Source organism: Phyllobates terribilis, unplaced genomic scaffold (assembly GCF_046119375.1).
Source record: "Phyllobates terribilis strain yellow unplaced genomic scaffold, ASM4611937v1 Scaffold_7__3_contigs__length_470593459, whole genome shotgun sequence".
Lineage (NCBI taxonomy): Eukaryota > Metazoa > Chordata > Amphibia > Anura > Dendrobatidae > Phyllobates > Phyllobates terribilis.
In genome coordinates, this window is record NW_027362767.1 from 379334690 (window position 1) to 379354142 (window position 19453).

The 19453-nt window shown below is 42.0% G+C and overlaps 1 protein-coding gene across 1 annotated transcript; it reads left to right on the forward strand.

Moving 5' to 3' along the window:
* Window positions 1-1447: 1447 nt before the first annotated feature.
* LOC141154883 (NTPase KAP family P-loop domain-containing protein 1-like) lies at window positions 1448-17925 on the forward strand. Its single transcript, XM_073641413.1, has 4 exons — window positions 1448-1608; window positions 13593-13661; window positions 14818-14949; window positions 15068-17925. Exons 2-4 carry the CDS (start codon window positions 13649-13651, stop codon window positions 17152-17154), a joined length of 2232 nt encoding a protein of 743 aa, XP_073497514.1. The 5' UTR covers window positions 1448-1608; window positions 13593-13648; the 3' UTR covers window positions 17155-17925.
* Window positions 17926-19453: the final 1528 nt, after the last annotated feature.

Genomic DNA, 19453 nt, shown 5'->3' on the forward strand with positions numbered 1-19453 from the left:
GATGATGTCTGTAAAGCGCTGTGGAAATAAAGGCGCTATATAAGGAAGAAAAATAATTATATTATAGCTAGGAGTCCGATGACTTGGGCCCCCAATGATCTTCAGGAATGGGAAACTCAAAATTTCATGCGTGAATGGTGAACGTATGTGCTTCATACTACAGCACAGGGTAATTTAAACCCCCAATTTTCTGGATTGGTGAGGGTATTACCAGTCAGACCCTTAGTCATGGCCGGTTCCAAGTCTATGTGAGTCCTTGAGCAGCAGAGTCCTCCAAGTAAGTGCCCTTTCCGCTTTCAATCTTACCTTTTTCGCCTTTGAAAAGCAATATAGTTATAGCTCTTAGGTCTATAGAGTTGTATGAAGGCTGTTTTGGGGATGTGGGGGGTGGTGAGGATACGAGCTGTGGTTTTTAATTTTACCATTTTCGCATCCAAACTAATTTCTGATCTTATTTTATTCAATTTTATTAGGTGAAGTGACGAAAAAAAAAAACAGTGATTCTGCCAGTGTTTTTTTGTTTTTTTTCGTTCAACCTATAGGATAAATATTATAGGATTTTATTAGTTTGAAAAGTTACCGGATATTTTTTTTATTTTCAGTTCTTATTTACATACTGGTAAAAATGGGAGGGAATTTGATCATTTATTTAAAACAATGAGAAATAATAAATAAATTTAAAAAACACAACACGTAATATATATTATTTGTATATATATTATGTATTTATTTATGTGTATATATATATTTGTTGTGTTTTTTATTTGTTATTTATTTATTATTTTTCATTGTTTGTTTGTTTTTTTTTACATATTTTATTAGTCCCCCTAGGGAACCTTGACTTCATAGGTGTATGAATGCCATCATGGGAGGAGGTGATGGATGTCAGAAGGACACCCACCCTCTTTTCCAACCCCTTAAAAGCTGCTCTTACCATTTACAGCAGCATTTAATCGGTTAAACTTCTACGATTGGAGCTAGTTCCTATCACAGCATGAATAGAATACAACAATAGAAATATTCCTGTTCCACACTTATTAAAACATCACATGACTGTAAATATTTTCATAGGAAGCAGAACAAATGTATGTTTTCATGGAGCAATATATCATTAGAACATGTGAAAAAGAAAAATAAACTCTGGACTGCGAAAGCTCAGATCCCATAAAGTCACAAAGTAACTGTAAGTATTAATCTTTAATATGTATTATTAATATTCAAATCAATATTTTGGGAAAATGGCCAGTCGCTTATCCATGCCCTATAGAGAGTTTATATATTAGTCCTAAAATTCTCTCACTGTTATAAATACGTGATTATTCCTTGGAGTAATTATAATTATGGACTAGATGAACCGGACTGGCAGCTTGAATGTTAAAAGTAAGGGAGTTGGCAAGTTTTACGGATGCTGTCATGGGTCACAGGGTGGAGTTATTTAAAAGTTTAGTAATGTTATACAGTAGCTATCTATAAGACCTGGAACATACAGGAGCATACACTTGTTCTAGGTCTGTCACAAAGAGAGAAGGATCCTCGGTGTTCATGGATCCTGCTGACACCATTCAGGCATCTTCGGCTGAGTTGTTGTACTGGTAGGACAAAATACAGGTGAGTAGCTTGATGATTCTTCTTTTTTTTCTTGGGTATCTATTTAAGTATTCTAAAAAAGAATATTTTACAAAGTTGGATTACATAGAACATAGCTTCAAAACACTTTCCATAGGCACATGGTAGCCAACATTTGTTTATGGTAGTCAAGACCAGTATCGGCAGCATGTAAACCATGGCAGATACTTTGGTCTTTTAGGTTTAGCAAGTCCATGGCGATCTGAGTAAATATACCCTATTTTTGTCAAGCCAAGGACCACTGCAGCCTGTGTCTAATTCAAGCTGCCCGTGGGTTTGTTCCAAGTTGGTAAGCTATCACCTGTCCAAAGAAAAGGTCATCACTGAATGATTGCTGAGGGTCCGACTGCTGGGACCCCCACTGATTCCATCTGAATGGAGCAGAGGTTGAGAAAATATTTAAAGGGAACCTGTCACCAGTTTTTTTGCTCATCACTTAAAGTAACATAAATGGTGTTTCTACAACCCCTTTTATACCCTCAGAGGTGCTCAGAAAAAGCACTTTATTCATGTCCCACACTGCATGCAAATTGCGCGGTCCAGATCGTGCTCAGCACCGGCCCGGTCCCTTCCAACGTCATCTCTTCTGTCTGGATGGAAGTGGATGACGTTTGCTATATCATCCATACAGCGCTCGAAGTCTCGCACCTGCGCAGTGGAGTCAGAGACATGAACAGGCGCAGATCACTTTGTCCTAAGGAGCAGCCATGGAGCTGATGATGAACAAGTAAAGCCGGCGTGAGACTTCGAGAACAGTGTGGATGACATAGGAGACATCATCTACTTCCATCCAGATAGAATAGGCGCCATTTGAACGGACTGAGGTGGCGCTCAACGTGATCCTGATTTGCCCCTCGGACCGGACCACACAATTTGCATGCAGCGTGGGACAAGAATAAATCACTTTTTCAGAGATATGAAGGGGCACCTCTAAGGGTATAAAATGGTTTTGGGTGTTGGAACCCCCATTTACATGATTTTTAAAGGGCATGGTTTATAAAGCAAAAAACTGGTGACAGGTTCCTCTTTAATCACTCCTTTCTCTTCCATTGCTTTCTCCAACAATCCGATAATCAATGGCTAGCACAGTGGTGCACATGGCCAACCTCCATTCCTAACAAATGGGGTTATACAAAGCCCAGCAGTTGGACCCCCCCAACAATCAGTAAGGTATCACTTTTCCTATGGATAAGTGATGATTTGCCAATTTGATACTATCATGATATCATTAAAGGGGTTGTCTGGTTAAAATAAGTTATCACCTATCCGCAACATAAGTGATAGCTTGCTGATCGGAGGAGGTCCGACTGCAGGAACCCCCATCGGTTGGCAAATGGGGGAACTTTTAATCTTGACAGGTAACTATTATCCCTGTTACAGAATGGAGTGGTCGGTCGGGCGCCTGACAACCGCTCTATTAATTTTCTATGACACTGAAGGCATCGCTGTGGGGTATGAATGGAGTACATATTGCACATGCGCACTGATGCTCCATTATTACAGTGATAAAAGTTCCCCATTCTGACAATTGGTGCGGGTCCCAGCGGAGGGACCTCCACTGACAAGTCATCACCTATCCTCAAAATTCACACTCTTTAATGGTGTCCGCACACCTTAGATAACTATCATCCATATGGTCAGCAGCTATGTCTCCCGACATCCCTATACACATACACACTTGGCTTAACCAGGCATACATCTGTTTTCAATAGGGAGAGTGGAATAACCTGCTGGCAGCTAAAACCTCCATGGGAAACTAGAGCATCATAATTCAACATGTCTGATCCTTTTCTTCCCGACATCATCTGTCGATAAAAGCCGCAATGTCTCCATTCACATTGCATGCTCGGTCATTCTTGCCAAAATCTGGGGGTTTGACTAGCTTTAATTTTATTTTTACCAAGGCCTTTAGATCCTTTGGATCTAGAAGTTTGGTCCAGAGGAAGTTAAATTGAATCCTGACGTAATGGTACGTCACCCAACTTTTCCCATGCTGAATTCCATGCTGTCTTCCCTATACCGTTCTGTTCCAATTCTCTAATGGTACGTCACCCAACTTTTCCCATGCTGAATTCCATGCTGTCTTCCCTATACCGTTCTGTTCCAATTCTCTAATGGTACGTCACACAACTTTTCCCATGCTGAATTCCATGTTGTCTTCCCTATACCGTTCTGTTCCAATTCTCTAATGGTACGTCACCCAACTTTTCCCATGCTGAATTCCATGCTGTCTTCCCTATACCGTTCTGTTCCAATTCTCTAATGGTACGTCACCCAACTTTTCCGTCTTGACTCCCATGCAGATTTCTCTATATTTCTCTACCCCTATGTCCTACTGGTATGTGACCCAGCCACCCCCCACTTTCATTTATGGCCTTGTTTACTCTGTCTTGAGCATCCAGCATCTGGTTCAATCTAGTCAGCTGATCAAGATGAGCACAGACCACTCCCATCTGCTTCACAGCATTCTGTAGCCCATATATTGAGAACTAGGAGTCTGTGTCAGACTTCAGTCTGTGTCCCTCAGCTTAAGTGTCCATTAGCTGAAGTGTCTGAAATTTGAATTAATTCTGAATTGAATCTGAAGTGAACTGAAGGTACCTGGATACTAAGTCACAGTAAACAATGTTTGTGTTTGTTTTCACTCTCACCCCCTTAATCCTTCACTTCTTTCAACCACCCCTAATCCCTACACCTAGTAAGGAACTCTTCATCTCTCCCTCCATTCTCCCCACCCATCTCACCTCCTCCTCAGAGCTATTCCACAACATACAATCCTTTGTCTCCAAACACAGACAGCCACCTCATGCCCTCTATTGCTCCCACCTAATAACGCATTCTCTGCGACATCTCTCCAAATCCCGGCCCTCCTCACCACATCCCTACAATCACTTCCACCTCCTACCCACGATCTATATCTATCCCAAACTCTCGTAACCCTTCTAACCTTATACCCATCCGCCCAGCCCCCGCTTCCCCAATCCCCCTAACAGGAGCTCTATGGAACTCTCGCTCTGTCTGCAATAAACTTTCCTACATTCACGATCTCTTCATCACTAAGAAGCTTTCCTTCCTCGGCATCACTGAAACCTGGCTCACCCCCTCCGACACAGCCTCTCCTCCTGCACTTTCGTATGGCGGATTCCACCTCTCCCATACCCCCCGCCCCACCAGCAAGCACGGTGGAGGAATAGGTTTCCTCCTCACAGAAAACTGCTCCTTCACCCATATCCCACTGCCACCCACAATTACTATCCCCTCTTTTGAAGTGCACTGCGTGCGCATCTACTCCCCATCCAACCTCCAACTAGCTGTCATTTACCGCCCCCCAGGATCAACCACCACTTTCTTTGACCACTTCACCACCTGGCTACTTCATTTCCTCTCCGTTGACATCCCCACTATCCTCATGGGCGACTTTAACATCCCCATTGACACTTCCCTCTCAGCTGCCTCTAAGCTTCTATCCCTCACTTCCTCCTTTGGTCTTACTCAGTGGTCTTCCACACCCACCCACAAAGACGGCCATACGCTGGACCTCATCTTCACCCGCCTCTGTTCCCTATGTAACCTCTCTAACTCACCTCTCCCTCTTTCTGACCACAACCTACTCACATTCTCTTCTCTCTCCTCCCCGGGCAGCAATCCCCACTCCACAAACTTGCATACCCTTGTAGAAATCTCAAACACCTTGACCTACACTCTCTCTGAATCCCTCCTCCCTCTTACAGACATTAGTTCCTTACATGATGCAGATGCTGCTGCCACTTTATACAACACCACAACAGCTGCAGCTCTCGATTCGGTCGCCCCCCTCACGCATACCAAGGCTCGCACAATCAACAGACAACCCTGGCACACCAGCCTAACTAAAGAACTGCGACGGGCCTCCAGGGTTCCTGAACGTAGATGGAAAAGGTCCCACTCCCATGAGCACTTCATCGCATTCAAACAGTCCCTCACTACCTTCAAGTCCACACTCACTGCAGCAAAACAATCATACTTTGCATCTCTCATATCCTCCCTGTCTCACAACCCTAAACAACTATTCAACACCTTCGATTCTCTCCTCCGTCCCCCAGTGCCTCCTCCCTCTCCTCTTATTTCAGCCGAAGACTTTGCCTCATTCTTCAAGCAGAAGATTGACACCATCAGACAAAGTTTTTTCCTAAAGCCCCCACCCCCCCTCCCCACACCTACTCAACCCTCCTCCTCCAAAACTACATTCTCCACCATTTCTGAAGATCAACTTTCCTCCTTACTCTCCAAATCACACCTCACCACCTGTAAACTTGACCCAATCCCGTCCCACCTCATCCCAAACCTTACCACTATCTTCATCCCAGCCCTAGCCCACCTCTTCAACCTGTCACTAACAACTGGTGTCTTCCCCTCATGCTTCAAACATGCCTCAATCACACCCATCCTCAAAAAGCCCTCCCTTGACCCATCCTCCGTGTCTAGCTATCGCCCCATATTACTTCTCCCCTATGCCTCAAAACTACTGGAACAACATGTCCATTCTGAACTGTCCTCCCACCTCTCCTCCTGCTCCCTCTTTGACCTTCTACAATCTGGTTTCCGACCGCACCATTCTACTGAAACTGCACTGACTAAAGTCACCAACGACCTACTAGCCGCCAAATCCAAGCGACACTACTCTGTCCTCCTCCTCCTAGACCTGTCATCTGCCTTTGACACAGTGGACCATTCCCTCTTACTCCAGACTCTCTCATCTCTCGGCATCACAGACTTGGCCCTATCCTGGATCTCCTCATACCTAACAGACCGGACATTCAGTGTCTCCCACTCACACACCACCTCCTCATCTCGCCCCCTATCTGTCGGTGTCCCCCAAGGTTCAGTTCTAGGACCCCTGCTCTTCTCCATCTACACCTTAGGCCTGGGACAGCTCATAGAGTCTCATGGCTTTCATTATCACCTCTATGCTGATGACACACAGATCTACCTCTCTGGACCCGATATCACCTCCTTATTAACCAAAATCCCACAATGTCTGTCTGCTATTTCATCCTTCTTCTCTGTCTGATTTCTAAAACTTAACATGGACAAAACAGAATTCATCATCTTTCCGCCATCTCATTCAACCCTCCCAACTGACCTATCTATCAACGTCAATGGCTGCCCACTCTCCCCAGTCCCTCAAGCTCGCTGCCTTGGGGTAACCCTGGACTCGGAACTCTCCTTCAAACCACATATCCAAGCCCTTTCCACTTCCTGCCAACTCCAACTCAAAAATTATCTCCCGGATCCGCACATTCCTAAACCATGAATCTGCAAAAACACTAGTGCACGCCCTCATCATCTCCCGCCTTGACTACTGCAACCTCCTGCTCTGTGGCCTCCCCTCTAACACTCTCGCACCCCTCCAATCTATCCTAAACTCTGCTGCTCGACTAATCAACCTGTCCCCCCGCTATTCCCCGGCCTCTCCTCTCTGTCAATCCCTTCACTGGCTCCCCATTGCTCAGAGACTCCAGTTCAAAACCCTAACCATGACATACAAAGCCATTCACAACCTGTCTCCTCCATATATCTCCGACCTAGTCTCCCGTTACATACCTGCACGCAACCTCCGATCCTCACAAGATCTCCTGCTCTACTCCCCTCTTATCTCCTCCTCCCACAACCGTATACAAGATTTCTCCCGTGCTTCCGCCCTACTCTGGAACTCTCTACCCCAACGTATCAGACTCTCGCCTACCGTGGAAACCTTCAAAAGGAACCTGAAGACCCACCTCTTCCGACAAGCCTACAACCTGCAGTAACCACGCTCCACCATACCGCTGCACGACCAGCTCTACCCTCACCTACTGTATCCTCACCCATCCCTCGCAGATTGTGAGCCCTCGCGGGCAGGGTCCTCGCTCCTCCTGTACCAGTCGCTGTCACTGTGTTCAAGATTATTGTAATTGTTCTTGTATTATACCCCTTTTTCACATGTAAAGAGCCATGGAATAAATGGCACTATAATAATAAATAATAATAATAATAATCTACCTGGGTAAACATGGCCACTCACTCCACCAGGGTAATTAAATAGAGTGAACTACATACTTTCCTTTTATTAATTAGGAATGTCAATACGATTAGTCACACAATGACTCGATAGTGTTTTTCGTTAATTGTTTTATTGGTTTAATTGTTTTGTTTTGCTCTTCATCAGCCGAACCCTCACTAGGCAGCATTCACGCGTCAAAGTTTTGTAATGGGCAGCTGACTGATTCAACTTGGATGGCCTCACTTCATGGACAGACTCGGAATATATGAGTTTGGTCTGTGAATTGGCCCAAATTTATACGTGTCTCTGCTTTATTTTTAGTGGACCATGGGCCATAGTGTGTCCATGTGCTATCCTTTAAAACACATATGAGGGACACGGTCGTGCGAATGAGTCATTACTTTGAGAAATGGTTAAGATTCCAAAAACTCATTATCTCCAAACACAAAGCTTCGCTCTCGTCAGTGTATAAGAGACCTCTTATCCCTTTCATCTATCAAGTTCATGGAGGTAGTCTTGCATTCTTCTGATGAACACTCTAGGACAGTCTATTAATCTACAAGGACGTAATTTAAAGAGACATCCAGATGTCAACTACTGATCATGTGGTTCTAATCCCGGTGCCAAGTTTTGGTAATACTATGGCATCGCTGGATTTATTGAATCACAGCAGTACCGGCAACTGGTGTGCCACATGCAGGGAGCTTGGGATCCATATGTGACCTCTGAGCCTTTAGTTGGGAACCACTATACCTTTCAACTTCTTTCCTTTCTTGTGTGACCCACTTTCAATATTTAACACTATACTTGAATTGCAGGCTTCTTTACCCATAAAAAAAAATATGTTTTAATTATTTTTTAACCCTAAATTGTATCTGCATGTTCAAAGATATTATAAATTCCCTAGGGGGCCTTTTTATTTGGATGAGACTTGGAGAATTATTGTAAGTCCAGGTATATAAACCATTTTGTCTAACGAGTGATAGAAGCTGGTCATTAATAAATTATCAGTGCACCATGCTTCCAGTAACCCATCTGACATGTCGGATTGAGAATCTAAAAAAAACAGTGTAGTACAATGAAGTACAGCATGATTACACATGAGTAAGCAAATACCTGGCACAGAAGTGTATCATCCATCTGGCAACTGTTGGCTACGTAATTGCAAATACTTTAATTGTAGCTGACTCGTCAGACCTGCTGCAATGAGTATAGATTAGGAGGAAGTTACAACTGTGAAGTGTAAGGAAAAATGTAATAAAATCAGCGCGGGGAAATATGTGTATAATTAATCAGGTAGTGTTACATTTTATATGCAAATACACCTGGTAAATACTTGAAAGGGAACCGAGGAGAGAATGTGTGAGCTGATAGAAATCCGTGCGTCAGCAGCTACTGTGAATTAAAGGGTTATTTTTTGGTCTTGTTAAATGGATAAGATTGCAAAGTTCTTGTAAGAACAAGCAATTTTAGCAGTTTCCTCCCCAATTAAAAATTCTCTCTGTCTTCAATAACGGAGGAATTTTTAATTCTTCCACAAGGCTGTAGAGGCAAAGCTGAAGGGGAGAGCACACAGATCAGTCCCATGCGACTGATCAAAACTGTCAATCTGCAGGAGTGCACAAACCCCCGGCAGGCAGGAAGCCAAGGTACAGGGGGTTGGAGGAGAGAAAATGAGAAAAAAACTTTTAAAATTATGACAACGGAGTGATTACCATGATATATGCCATATCATTACAATATAGCATTCTGAACATTGAATTACATTTTAGAAGTAAGTAGTGATTAATAAAACCATGATGTGATCAAAAGGCCCAAAATACAAGGCACCAAATGTTCTCCTCCGATTAATCAATTGATTAGTTACAGCATACACAAAGCAAATAACATGCAACCTTTCGGCCACATAGGGCCTTTGTCAAGCCACGAGTGATCAGAAGTGTGAAGTGGAACCATTTGTAAATATCCATTTACAAATATACAGTGGGATGTAAAAGTTTGGTCAAAATTACTGTTATTGTGAACACTTGGGCAAGTTGAAGATGAAATGATTTCTAAAAGAGCTAAAGTTAAAGATGACACATCTCCTTTGTATTTTAGGCAAAAAAAAAAATTGTCATATTTTACATTTTAAAAATTACAAAAAGGAAAATGGGCTGATAAAAAAGTTTGGGCGCACTCGGAGATTATGGTTTGTTCACTATCATCGTTAGGAAAGGCCAGGTGATGCAAATTTCCCAGCTACATAAAAAGACAGCCTCCTCTATCCTTGTGCCAAAAAACAGCAGCCATGGGTTCTTCTAAGCAGCTGCCTAGCACTCTGAAAATGAAAATGGTGGAGGCCCACAAAGCAGGAGAAGGCTATAAAAAGATAGCAAGCGTTTTCAAGTTTCCATTTCCTAATTAAGAAATGGCAGTTACCAGGAACAGTGGAGGTCAAGATAAGGTCTGGAAGACCAAGCAAAATTTCAGTGAGAGCTGCTCGTAGGATTGCTAGAGAGGCAAATCAGAACCCCCCGCTTGACTGCAAAAGACCTTCTGAAAGATTTAGCCCAAACTTTTACATGCTACTGTAGTATGAACACTGTGGCTTCATATTATAAAATGAGTCCATGTGCTGCTGTATGGTGATTCGTGGGTCTCCATATTACAAGGTCAATTACAGTAAAAGAGGAGGCTATGAATCAGGGCTGGCATAAGCAACCGGGAAAGTGCTAGATTTCCTCCAACGACACCTGCCGTACATGTACAGCGAAGGTATGCACTGCATATACGAAGTGGGCTCAGCACAGGTAACACAGCATAGGTGATGGCTGTGTTATACAGTCCACACCTGAGTCTAACCATTGAAATTGAAACTAGCTCAGATTGTAGTTTAACCTCTTAGATGCTGCTGTCAATTGTTACAGAGGCATTTAAGAGGTTGGAAATGGGGTTCGGTGACCTATCCAACAACCATCATTTGCAGAGTGTCTGTGGCATTGTCATGGTCATCATGGGCATACTGAAGGCTTCAGTGTCTGCCATGTTTTACAGCAATGAGGTTCATAGGGGATTGTAGATTTTACAAAACACTGCAGTATTACTCTTTTGCATTATATTGTACAAGCGTTCTCAGGTTCATATTCCACAGGAGGACTAATAAAAAATAGAAAAATAATAATGAGGAATGTAAAAAAATTAATAAATGAGTAAACTATATACAGTACAGACCAAAAGTTTGGACACACCTTCTCATTTAAAGATTTTTCTGTATTTTCATGACTTTGAAAATTGTACATTCACACTGAAGGCATCAAAACTATGAATTTACACATGTGGAATTATATACTCAATAAAAAAGTGTGAAACAACTGAAAATATGTCTTATATTCTAGGTTCTTCAAAGTAGTCACCTTTTGCTTTGATGACTGCTTTGCACATTCTTGGCATTCTCTTGATGAGCTTCAAGAGGTAGTCACCGGAAATGGTTTTCACTTCACAGGTGTGCCCTGTCAGGTTTAATAAGTGGGATTTCTTGCCTTATAAATGGGGATGGGACCATCAGTTGTGTCTTGCAGAAGTCTGGTGGATACACAGCTGATAGTCCTACTGAATAGACTGTGAGAATTTGTATTATGGCAAGAAAAAAGCAGCTAAGTAAAGAAAAACGAGTGGCCATCATTACTTTAAGAAATGTAGGTCAGTCAGTCTGAAAAATTGGACAAACTTTGAAATGTCCCCAAGTGCAGTTGCAAAAACCATCAAGCGCTACAAAGAAACTGGCTCACATGAGGACCGCCCCAAGAAAGGAAGACCAAGAGTCACCTCTGCTTCTGAGGATAAGTTTATCCGAGTCACCAGCCTCAGAAATCGCAGGTTAACAGCAGCTCAGATTAGAGACCAGGTCAATGCCACACAGAGTTCTAGCAGCAGACACATCTCTACAACAACTGTTAGAGGAGACTTTGTGCAGCAGGCCTTCATGGTAAAATAGCTGCTAGGAAACCACTGCTAAGGACAGGCAACAAGCAGAAGAGATTCGTTTGGGCTAAAGAACACAAGGAATGGACATTAGACCAGTTGAAATCTGTGCTTTGGTCTGATGAGTCCAAATTTGAGATCTTTGGTTCCAACTACCATCTCTTTGTGCGACGCAGAAAAGGTGAACGGATGGACTCTACATGCCTGGTTCCCACCGTGAAGCATGGAGGAGGAGGTGTGATGGTGTGGGGGTGCTTTGCTGGTGACACTGTTGGGGATTTAGTCAAAATTGAAGGCATACTGAACCAGCATGGCTACCACAGCATCTTGCAGCAGCATGCTATTCCATTCGGTTTGCGTTTAGTTGGACCATCATTTATTTTTTAACAGGACAATGACCCCAAACACACCTCCAGGCTGTGTAAGGTCTATTTGACCAAGAAGGAGAGTGATGAGGTGCTACGCCAGATGACCTGGCCTTCACAGTCACCAGACCTGAACCCAATCGAGATGGTTTGGGGTGAGCTGAACCGCAGAGTGAAGGCAAAAGTGCCAACAAGTGCTAAGCATCTCTGGGAACTCCTTCAAGATTGTTGGAAGACCATTTCCGGTGACTACCTCTTGAAGCTCATCAAGAGAATGCCAAGAGTGTGCAAAGCAGTCATCAAAGCAAAAGGTGGCTACTTTGAAGAACCTAGAATATAAGACATATTTTCAGTTGTTTCACACTTGATGGTTTTTGCAACTGCACTAGGGGACACTTTCATAGTTTCCCCAATTTTTCGGACTGACAGACCTTCATTTCTTAAAAGTAATGATGGCCACTCATTTTTCTTTACTTAGATGCTTTTTTCTTGTCATAATACAAATTCTAACAGTCTTTTCAGCAGGACTATCAGCTGTGTATCCACCTGACTTCTGCACAACACAACTGATGGTCCCAACCCCATTTATAAGGCAAGAAATCCCACTTATTAAACCTGACAGGGCACACCTGTGAAGTGAAGACCATTTCCGGTGACTACCTCTTGAAGCTCATCAAGAGAATGCCAAGAGTGTGCAGAGCAGTCATCAAAGCAAAAGGCGGCTACTTTGAAGAACCTATAATATAAGACATATTTTCAGTTGTTTCACACTTTTTTGTTAAGTATATAATTCCACATGTGTTAATTCATAGTTTTGATGCCTTCAGTGTGAATGTACAATTTTCATAGCCATGAAAATACAGAAAAATCTTTAAATGAGAAGGTGTGTCCAAACTTTTGGTCTGTACTGTATATGATACAAGAATAAAATATTTTGGGTCATGATTATGGTTTAAAGGGATTATGCCATCAGAAAATAGCCTATTGTGTTTAAATCAAGTTTTATGGAATTTTTTTTTTTTTATAGCGCAATCTGCATTAAAAAAAAACTAAATGAGTAAACTTGCAATTTACTTCCTGTTCTTTCGGGACAAGTTTTCAGCAAACTCATTATCATCAGAGGCAGGATTACAATAACAGGTCACACCTCAATAAACAGCTGATAACACAGGATCTACCAATGACAATAAATGATGTCACAGCTGACCTGTTCTCCCTCCTTTCACAATGAACTTTGCATGTGCTCATTAGATGCTTCAATACAATAGATAGGATTGGAGTCTGTTCATTGCTGTTAAGCTACATGTGGATTTCCTAAAACTAAAGGACGTTAGAGTCTAAAAAAAACTAAAAACAGTGGCCAGTGTGAAAATTGCAAGATTTCCATTTTTTATTTAAAAAAAACATTGCTAAAAACTTTTCAAAAATATATTTAGCATAAAAAACTTGATTTAAATAATAGGTCATTAACTGATCACACATTCCCTTCAAAAACAAACAAACTATAAAAACAACACATTTGCACGGTGTGAACGAGGCTGAGAATATAAAATGTACAAACTGTGCGTTTATTGAGTTTTTGTTTCAATACTAATACTATGTTTCTCACTTTATAGTTATGAATTCTACCGTGAATCACGAATAATGCCGCTATTCAAAATTCTGGTTCAAAATGGCAACAAAAGGTAAATGAGCATAAGCTTCCAATGTGTAGATTTCAATAATGGTAATAGAGAATTAATATTAAGGAAGCTGTATTTTAGATTATTTATTTACCTAAGTGACAAATCTTCTGTTGATATTTGAAAAATTAGTTAATTACATAATCTGAATGAAATGTTTTTCCAGTGCTATGTAAATAAATGGGCTATTTCTTCCTTCACAACTAGTTTTTCTGTTGCACACATGCATCTGAAAAAGAAATAAGGAAGCAGGTAGCCTTTATTAAATTATTGACTAACTTCTTTCCAAAGTAGCTATGCAGACCTATGAATTTCTATAAAAACCTATACACACTCCAGGTGCAAATAAATAATAATGAATACCAAATAATAGAAACACAACAGCATTATTAATTAAATATACCAAAAAACACAAACTCTTAAGTTTAGTTTCCACAATGAGCTTTTGGTGACTTTTTGAGGTTGCAGATTTTCTACACCATTTCTGCACCAATTTGCTAAATTAGGCTACTTGCAGTTTTTCCATTGCGTTTTTTTACATGCGTTTTTATTGCTACCATTTTTGTTTCTTCTCCGCACGTCAAGTTTTAAATTAAGCTACTTTGTTTATGATACTTCTTAGTATTTGGCATTGACAAAAGTTTAATAACATGTGCGGATTACATGAGCTTTTTACTTGTACATTTTCTGCATCTAATGCAATCCTAAGGGGAAATCCGCACATAAAAGTTGGCAAACCCACAAGATAAATTTATGGGTTTCAAAAGGTCAGTTCAAGGAGGGTTTAAAAAAAAACACAGTGGGCATGAAGTATCTATAAATCCCATCCACTTTGCAGAACTGTAATACGCTGCGTTTTTTAGGCAGCAAAAATGCACATATGAAAAAAAAACTTATTGTGGGAATTTAACCTTAGTTGCCTGGAATTGTATACATATGTCTACAGTGATGAGGAATCAGATTTGTTTTTTGACAAAGTCAATCTGACATTGATTTATAGGGTAGCTAACTCCACATGGAAAAGTACTTGTATAGTGAGTAAAACATTTGCATTGCTCCAAGTACAGCTTTCCTAATTAACGGCAATTATAGAATTTCGCATTAATGACTGAGAATCATCTTGAGTTATCTAAAATGTGAATTTGCATTGTTCTTAAAGGAAAAGAGACAGAAGATGACATCTATTGTGCTTGTCTGTCAAAAGCATTATGTCAGGTGGCTACACCAGTTACTGTTGGCTTATACGCCCCATTCGGAGGCAGGGTGTACATGCTTTTGGATCGCATCACAAGTAAGCAGATATTATACATCTATTATTCTATACACAGTCAATGCGTCTATACTGTACTATTATTTGATCTCTTGTTCTTTCATTTGACTTATATTTTAGTCTCATTTATCTTTTGCAGAATGCATGCGGGAGGAAGCATCACGTATAACAGAAAAAGAAGAAAAAAACTTGGAGAAAGCCACAGTTAAAGCCACCGGATGGGGCTTCCTACATCTACTTTGGCGTCTATTTTTCTACTGCCCTTTAATAACTGAACGGCACCTAGAACGCAAAAGTATTAAGTTCATCTTTGTACACTTCAGCGCTTGGCAGTATGCAGGCAGTGACCGGCTGTGGGCTGGCCTGGTCACCACACTCTGCGAGGAAATACGGCGGAACTTCGGAGTTTTTCCACACAGTATATTTAACGCCTTGGGTTGCAAACCTAAAAGAAATCTAGAATCTGATGGCAGAGAATGGACCATCAGAAGGACTTTTTGCATTATACTGGCTGTGTGTATTGTCTTGCTTCTCATTGGATTGCTTCTACTGGTTATACCAATCAAATCTAATAGCCATGGAGGTGAAGAGAGAGTGTCAACAGTTTTTGGGAGTTTAATGACTGTAGTGGCAGGATCAGGAATTGTCATGACTCTGTTTAAGTTGGGCAAGAGCGTCATAATTAGCCAAAAGCATAAGATCGAGCGACTGGTCAATAGCGAGAAATTTAGTTCTCAAATGGGTTTCATGAATGAGGTGAAAAAAGAGGTTGAATTGATAAGCCAAATGGTTCAATTCATGGAAATTTTCCAGAAGCAGAAGATCCGGGTGGTCTTACAGATCACCAGTCTGGAGCTCTGTGCACCTGACAAAGTGGTTGGAGTATTGGATGCTATGAACACTCTATTATCTGACCAGAGATCTCCATTTATTTCCATACTGGTAGTTGACCCCAGCATCATCGTCACTTGTTTAGAGAATGCAAGCTCACTCAAAGGTATGGCAGACAATGGTTACATGTTCCTCAACCGCACTGTCACGTTGCCTTTCTCTGTTCCGGCTCTTGGTAAGAAGACAAAGCTGCAACTTCTGAAGAAAGCTGTACAAAGGACAGAAGATCTTATTGATTGGCCTTGCAGGAATGATGTCAATCGGGGCACCAAGACTGGAATTACAGAACCCATGAAGCTGCTTAGAGACGACCTCTTAGAAGATGAAGAGCCAGAGGTGAACCTACCACCTTATCAACCAGCTTACTGCATCCAGGAGGCATTTTATGCCCTATATAGTGAGCGTGAAGTTCTCCATGAATACATTCCTGATAGCATATGTCAAATGAAACGAATTGTCAATGCTATCCCAGTTATGGTCCACCTAATGATGCTGAGTAAAATACCATGGGGCAACATGTCTTCCAAATCTGTAGCTGCTTGGGTCGTTCTCTGCAATCAGTGGCCTTGTAGACTGAGCTGGATTCTCCAATGTCTGGAGGATGAAGAACAACAAGGATGTAAGGAAGGATTCAATGATTATCTCCTGTGGGACATGTTTAAGGAAAACAGCAAGGAACTGTTTTCCTTGAAAGCCGGGCTGAAGAACCTTTTGGACTTGGATGGAGATCCAGAGGTTTTCCAAAAGTTTCTCTCTCACGATTTTCCTTTTACGGTTGACGAATCCAGAAGACTGATGAAATGTACGATTAATCTGGATTATTCGATAAAACACAAAATGGGACTTACCCGCGGAATCAACAACCTTCAAAATGATTGGAAAACAACAGTCGTAGAGAGTAAAATTGAGAAAATAGAAAAGGTGGATCAAAACAACACAACAGACGTCAATGACGTGGTTGGAATGCAGGTTATTCAATGTAACAAAGACAATGAGCTGAGAACTGAGTGGGAGAAAGAGGTCTATCGGTGTAGAGCTGACGTACATCAGGAGAAAGGTCTATCTGAAATGATGCAGGGAAAAGAGATTAAAAGCAGAGAATCAGAACTCAGGTGTGATGAGGAGCAGTCCAAAAGGCAAAGGTCTATAAAGCAGAAATTATTAAAAGAAATATTTGGGAATAATGAAGATGTGAGTGGAATGGATAGTTTAATTAGAAATTTAGTAGAAGAAGAAATTCCATGGATAGATGAAGAAGACTGCAGGGTACCAGTAAAAAAACAATATAAGAGATTAGAAGAGGAACGAAGTAGAGAACGAGAAACCATACTATAATCTGAAAATGTTAGGCTTTCTATCTAGAAGTATGTTCCTCCTCACCGTCTTTTGAGAAAAGGAAGCGAGAGCCGCCAGGTTCTGCACAGAGAAACTGTTGGCACATTTTGAGTACAACTTCTTTGTGGTTCCAGATCTGCAGCTTTTTCAGCTTAGGTGGAAACGTTCTCATAGACATTACAGGTTTACAAAACTCATTCATAACACCTTATTATGTTCTGTTAAGCCAATAAATGGGAATTCCTGATTTATATCCTTTATGGAGTAGCCATAATGTAGCAGCTACAATGAGCCTTTCTCTCTTTTTGGAGGACCTATCTCATTTGGATAGGCCCTCATATTTGCTTAGTGCAGGTCTGACAACTGAGATCATCATGGTAAATGGGCTATTGTGCTCCTGCGAGAGCTATATCCTGTACAAGAACAGTATATGGACTCTTTGATTTCTAACTGCTAATTTAATGACGAGGCGGTGCTTGCCAAGTATGACCTCATTCATGGTTCTTCAGAAAATTCCTCACAACTGTGTCAATCCACCCGTAATTGTGAGACATTTATATGAAGGAGCGTAACCTCTTACATGTCATCTGGTAGACAGTAGAAACCACTACCTTAGACCTCCTTGCACAGGTTGTTCTCTCCTCCGATAGGAATATGGACCGCCATTTTTCATGTTGACTCCAGAAATAAAGATTATTATAATTAGTATGTGAAAACGTTAGATGTATGGCTGAGAAATTAAAATGTCTATTTTACAGGTAATTTGTGTATAATATACATAAATAAAATGCAATAACTATGATTATATAAAATATTAATAAAAATGTTTGGATGCATTAATGAGTCAGTAAAAATAGTAGTAATTACACTAAATTGTATTTTTGGGGGATTCATAGAAAAAAATATTACTTAATGTGATTTGTAGTCCAAACTAGCTCCAGGGTTTCTCTGACCTATATGGCAGAGGCTGGAGGCTAGAAAGGCAGTGGCTATATGAATTTGTATGTCAAGCGGCTATAGGGACACAATGGTTCCAATTTCGGCATTTTCTCTTTTATGTGGAGTGCATTTTGGGGAGGAGCATATTATACTTTTTCGTACTTGCATTTTTTACATAAAGTAGACATTAAGCAAACTATCACGATTATATCAGTAAAATCATATGGTTCACATCTTATTGGCAGAGGCTTTGCAGGTTATTTCAGTGATGAAACATAGGAGCGGGACCATTAAAGGAGAGCTACAAAATGCAAGACATTAAAGTCCCTTTATCACATGTTAATGACGCGCCCAGGGGATGGGGACGACTCGGCGCCCGGGCCTTGTTGCCTGGTCTGGGGGATGTCGCGGTAGTCGGATCCCGGGCCCGTACCCTGGGCCTCTCTATAAAAGGGTGGACAATTATATGAAAGTTCGTGACGCCACCTGTGGTGTCTGGTGAAGATCTCCAGCGCTGCGGCAGCCCACTGAGGCCGGTGTTAAGCCAGCTTGGGTGGTATAGCTCGCCACAGGTGGAGCTAGGCCTCAGGGCAGCGTGGATGAAGGGATGCAGGACAGGGGAAACCCAGCCGGGACTGAAGAAGGATAGGCAAACACACACAGTTCACTTCAGTACCTTTTACTGATGGAAGTCCAGGCACATTCTGGAGCACTGTAGGGTGATGGGTGCATATCAGGATTCTCCCCAGTGAGCGGGTATAGGGCCTCCTGTTTCTTGCCTTTGTGTAGTAAGTTTCTGACCTGCCTGTAGCTAGGCCTAACTTTGTCTCTGTCCTGCACCGGCTGACTTTGTGGTAGGGACTTCTCTTGGAGCACACACTCCCAGCTTGCGGGGCCTCCGTGACTCCTGGGTCTGGTACGTATCAGCTCTTGGGTGCTCCTGGGACCTGAAGTCTTCCAGGGGTCTCCGGTTGTCTCTACAGGGGGATATACAGCCCTGTAGACGCGGACCCGGTGTCCGGTATATGTTTTCTGGGGTGAGCTTGTACAGCTCCTCTGCCCCCAATGCTACTCACTCCTCTAGCCTTCGGCCTGCTCGAGGCCCTAACTAGGCCATACACACTAGCGGCAGCTTGCCGCGCTTCACTGCTCTTATTGCGTTGGCACGCCTTGGGCTCTAACTGAGCTCCCTGAGTCTAGCTTGCAGGAGCCTCGTGCTCTACTGCTGAACTATTAGCTGTGTTCTATAGACTCCTCACAGACTGAGCTCGACTCTGTATTCAGACCTGTACTTGCTGAACTCTCCAGAGGAACTACTCACTGCCTAGCTCCACCTTCCCTATTTATATCCCTAACGGGC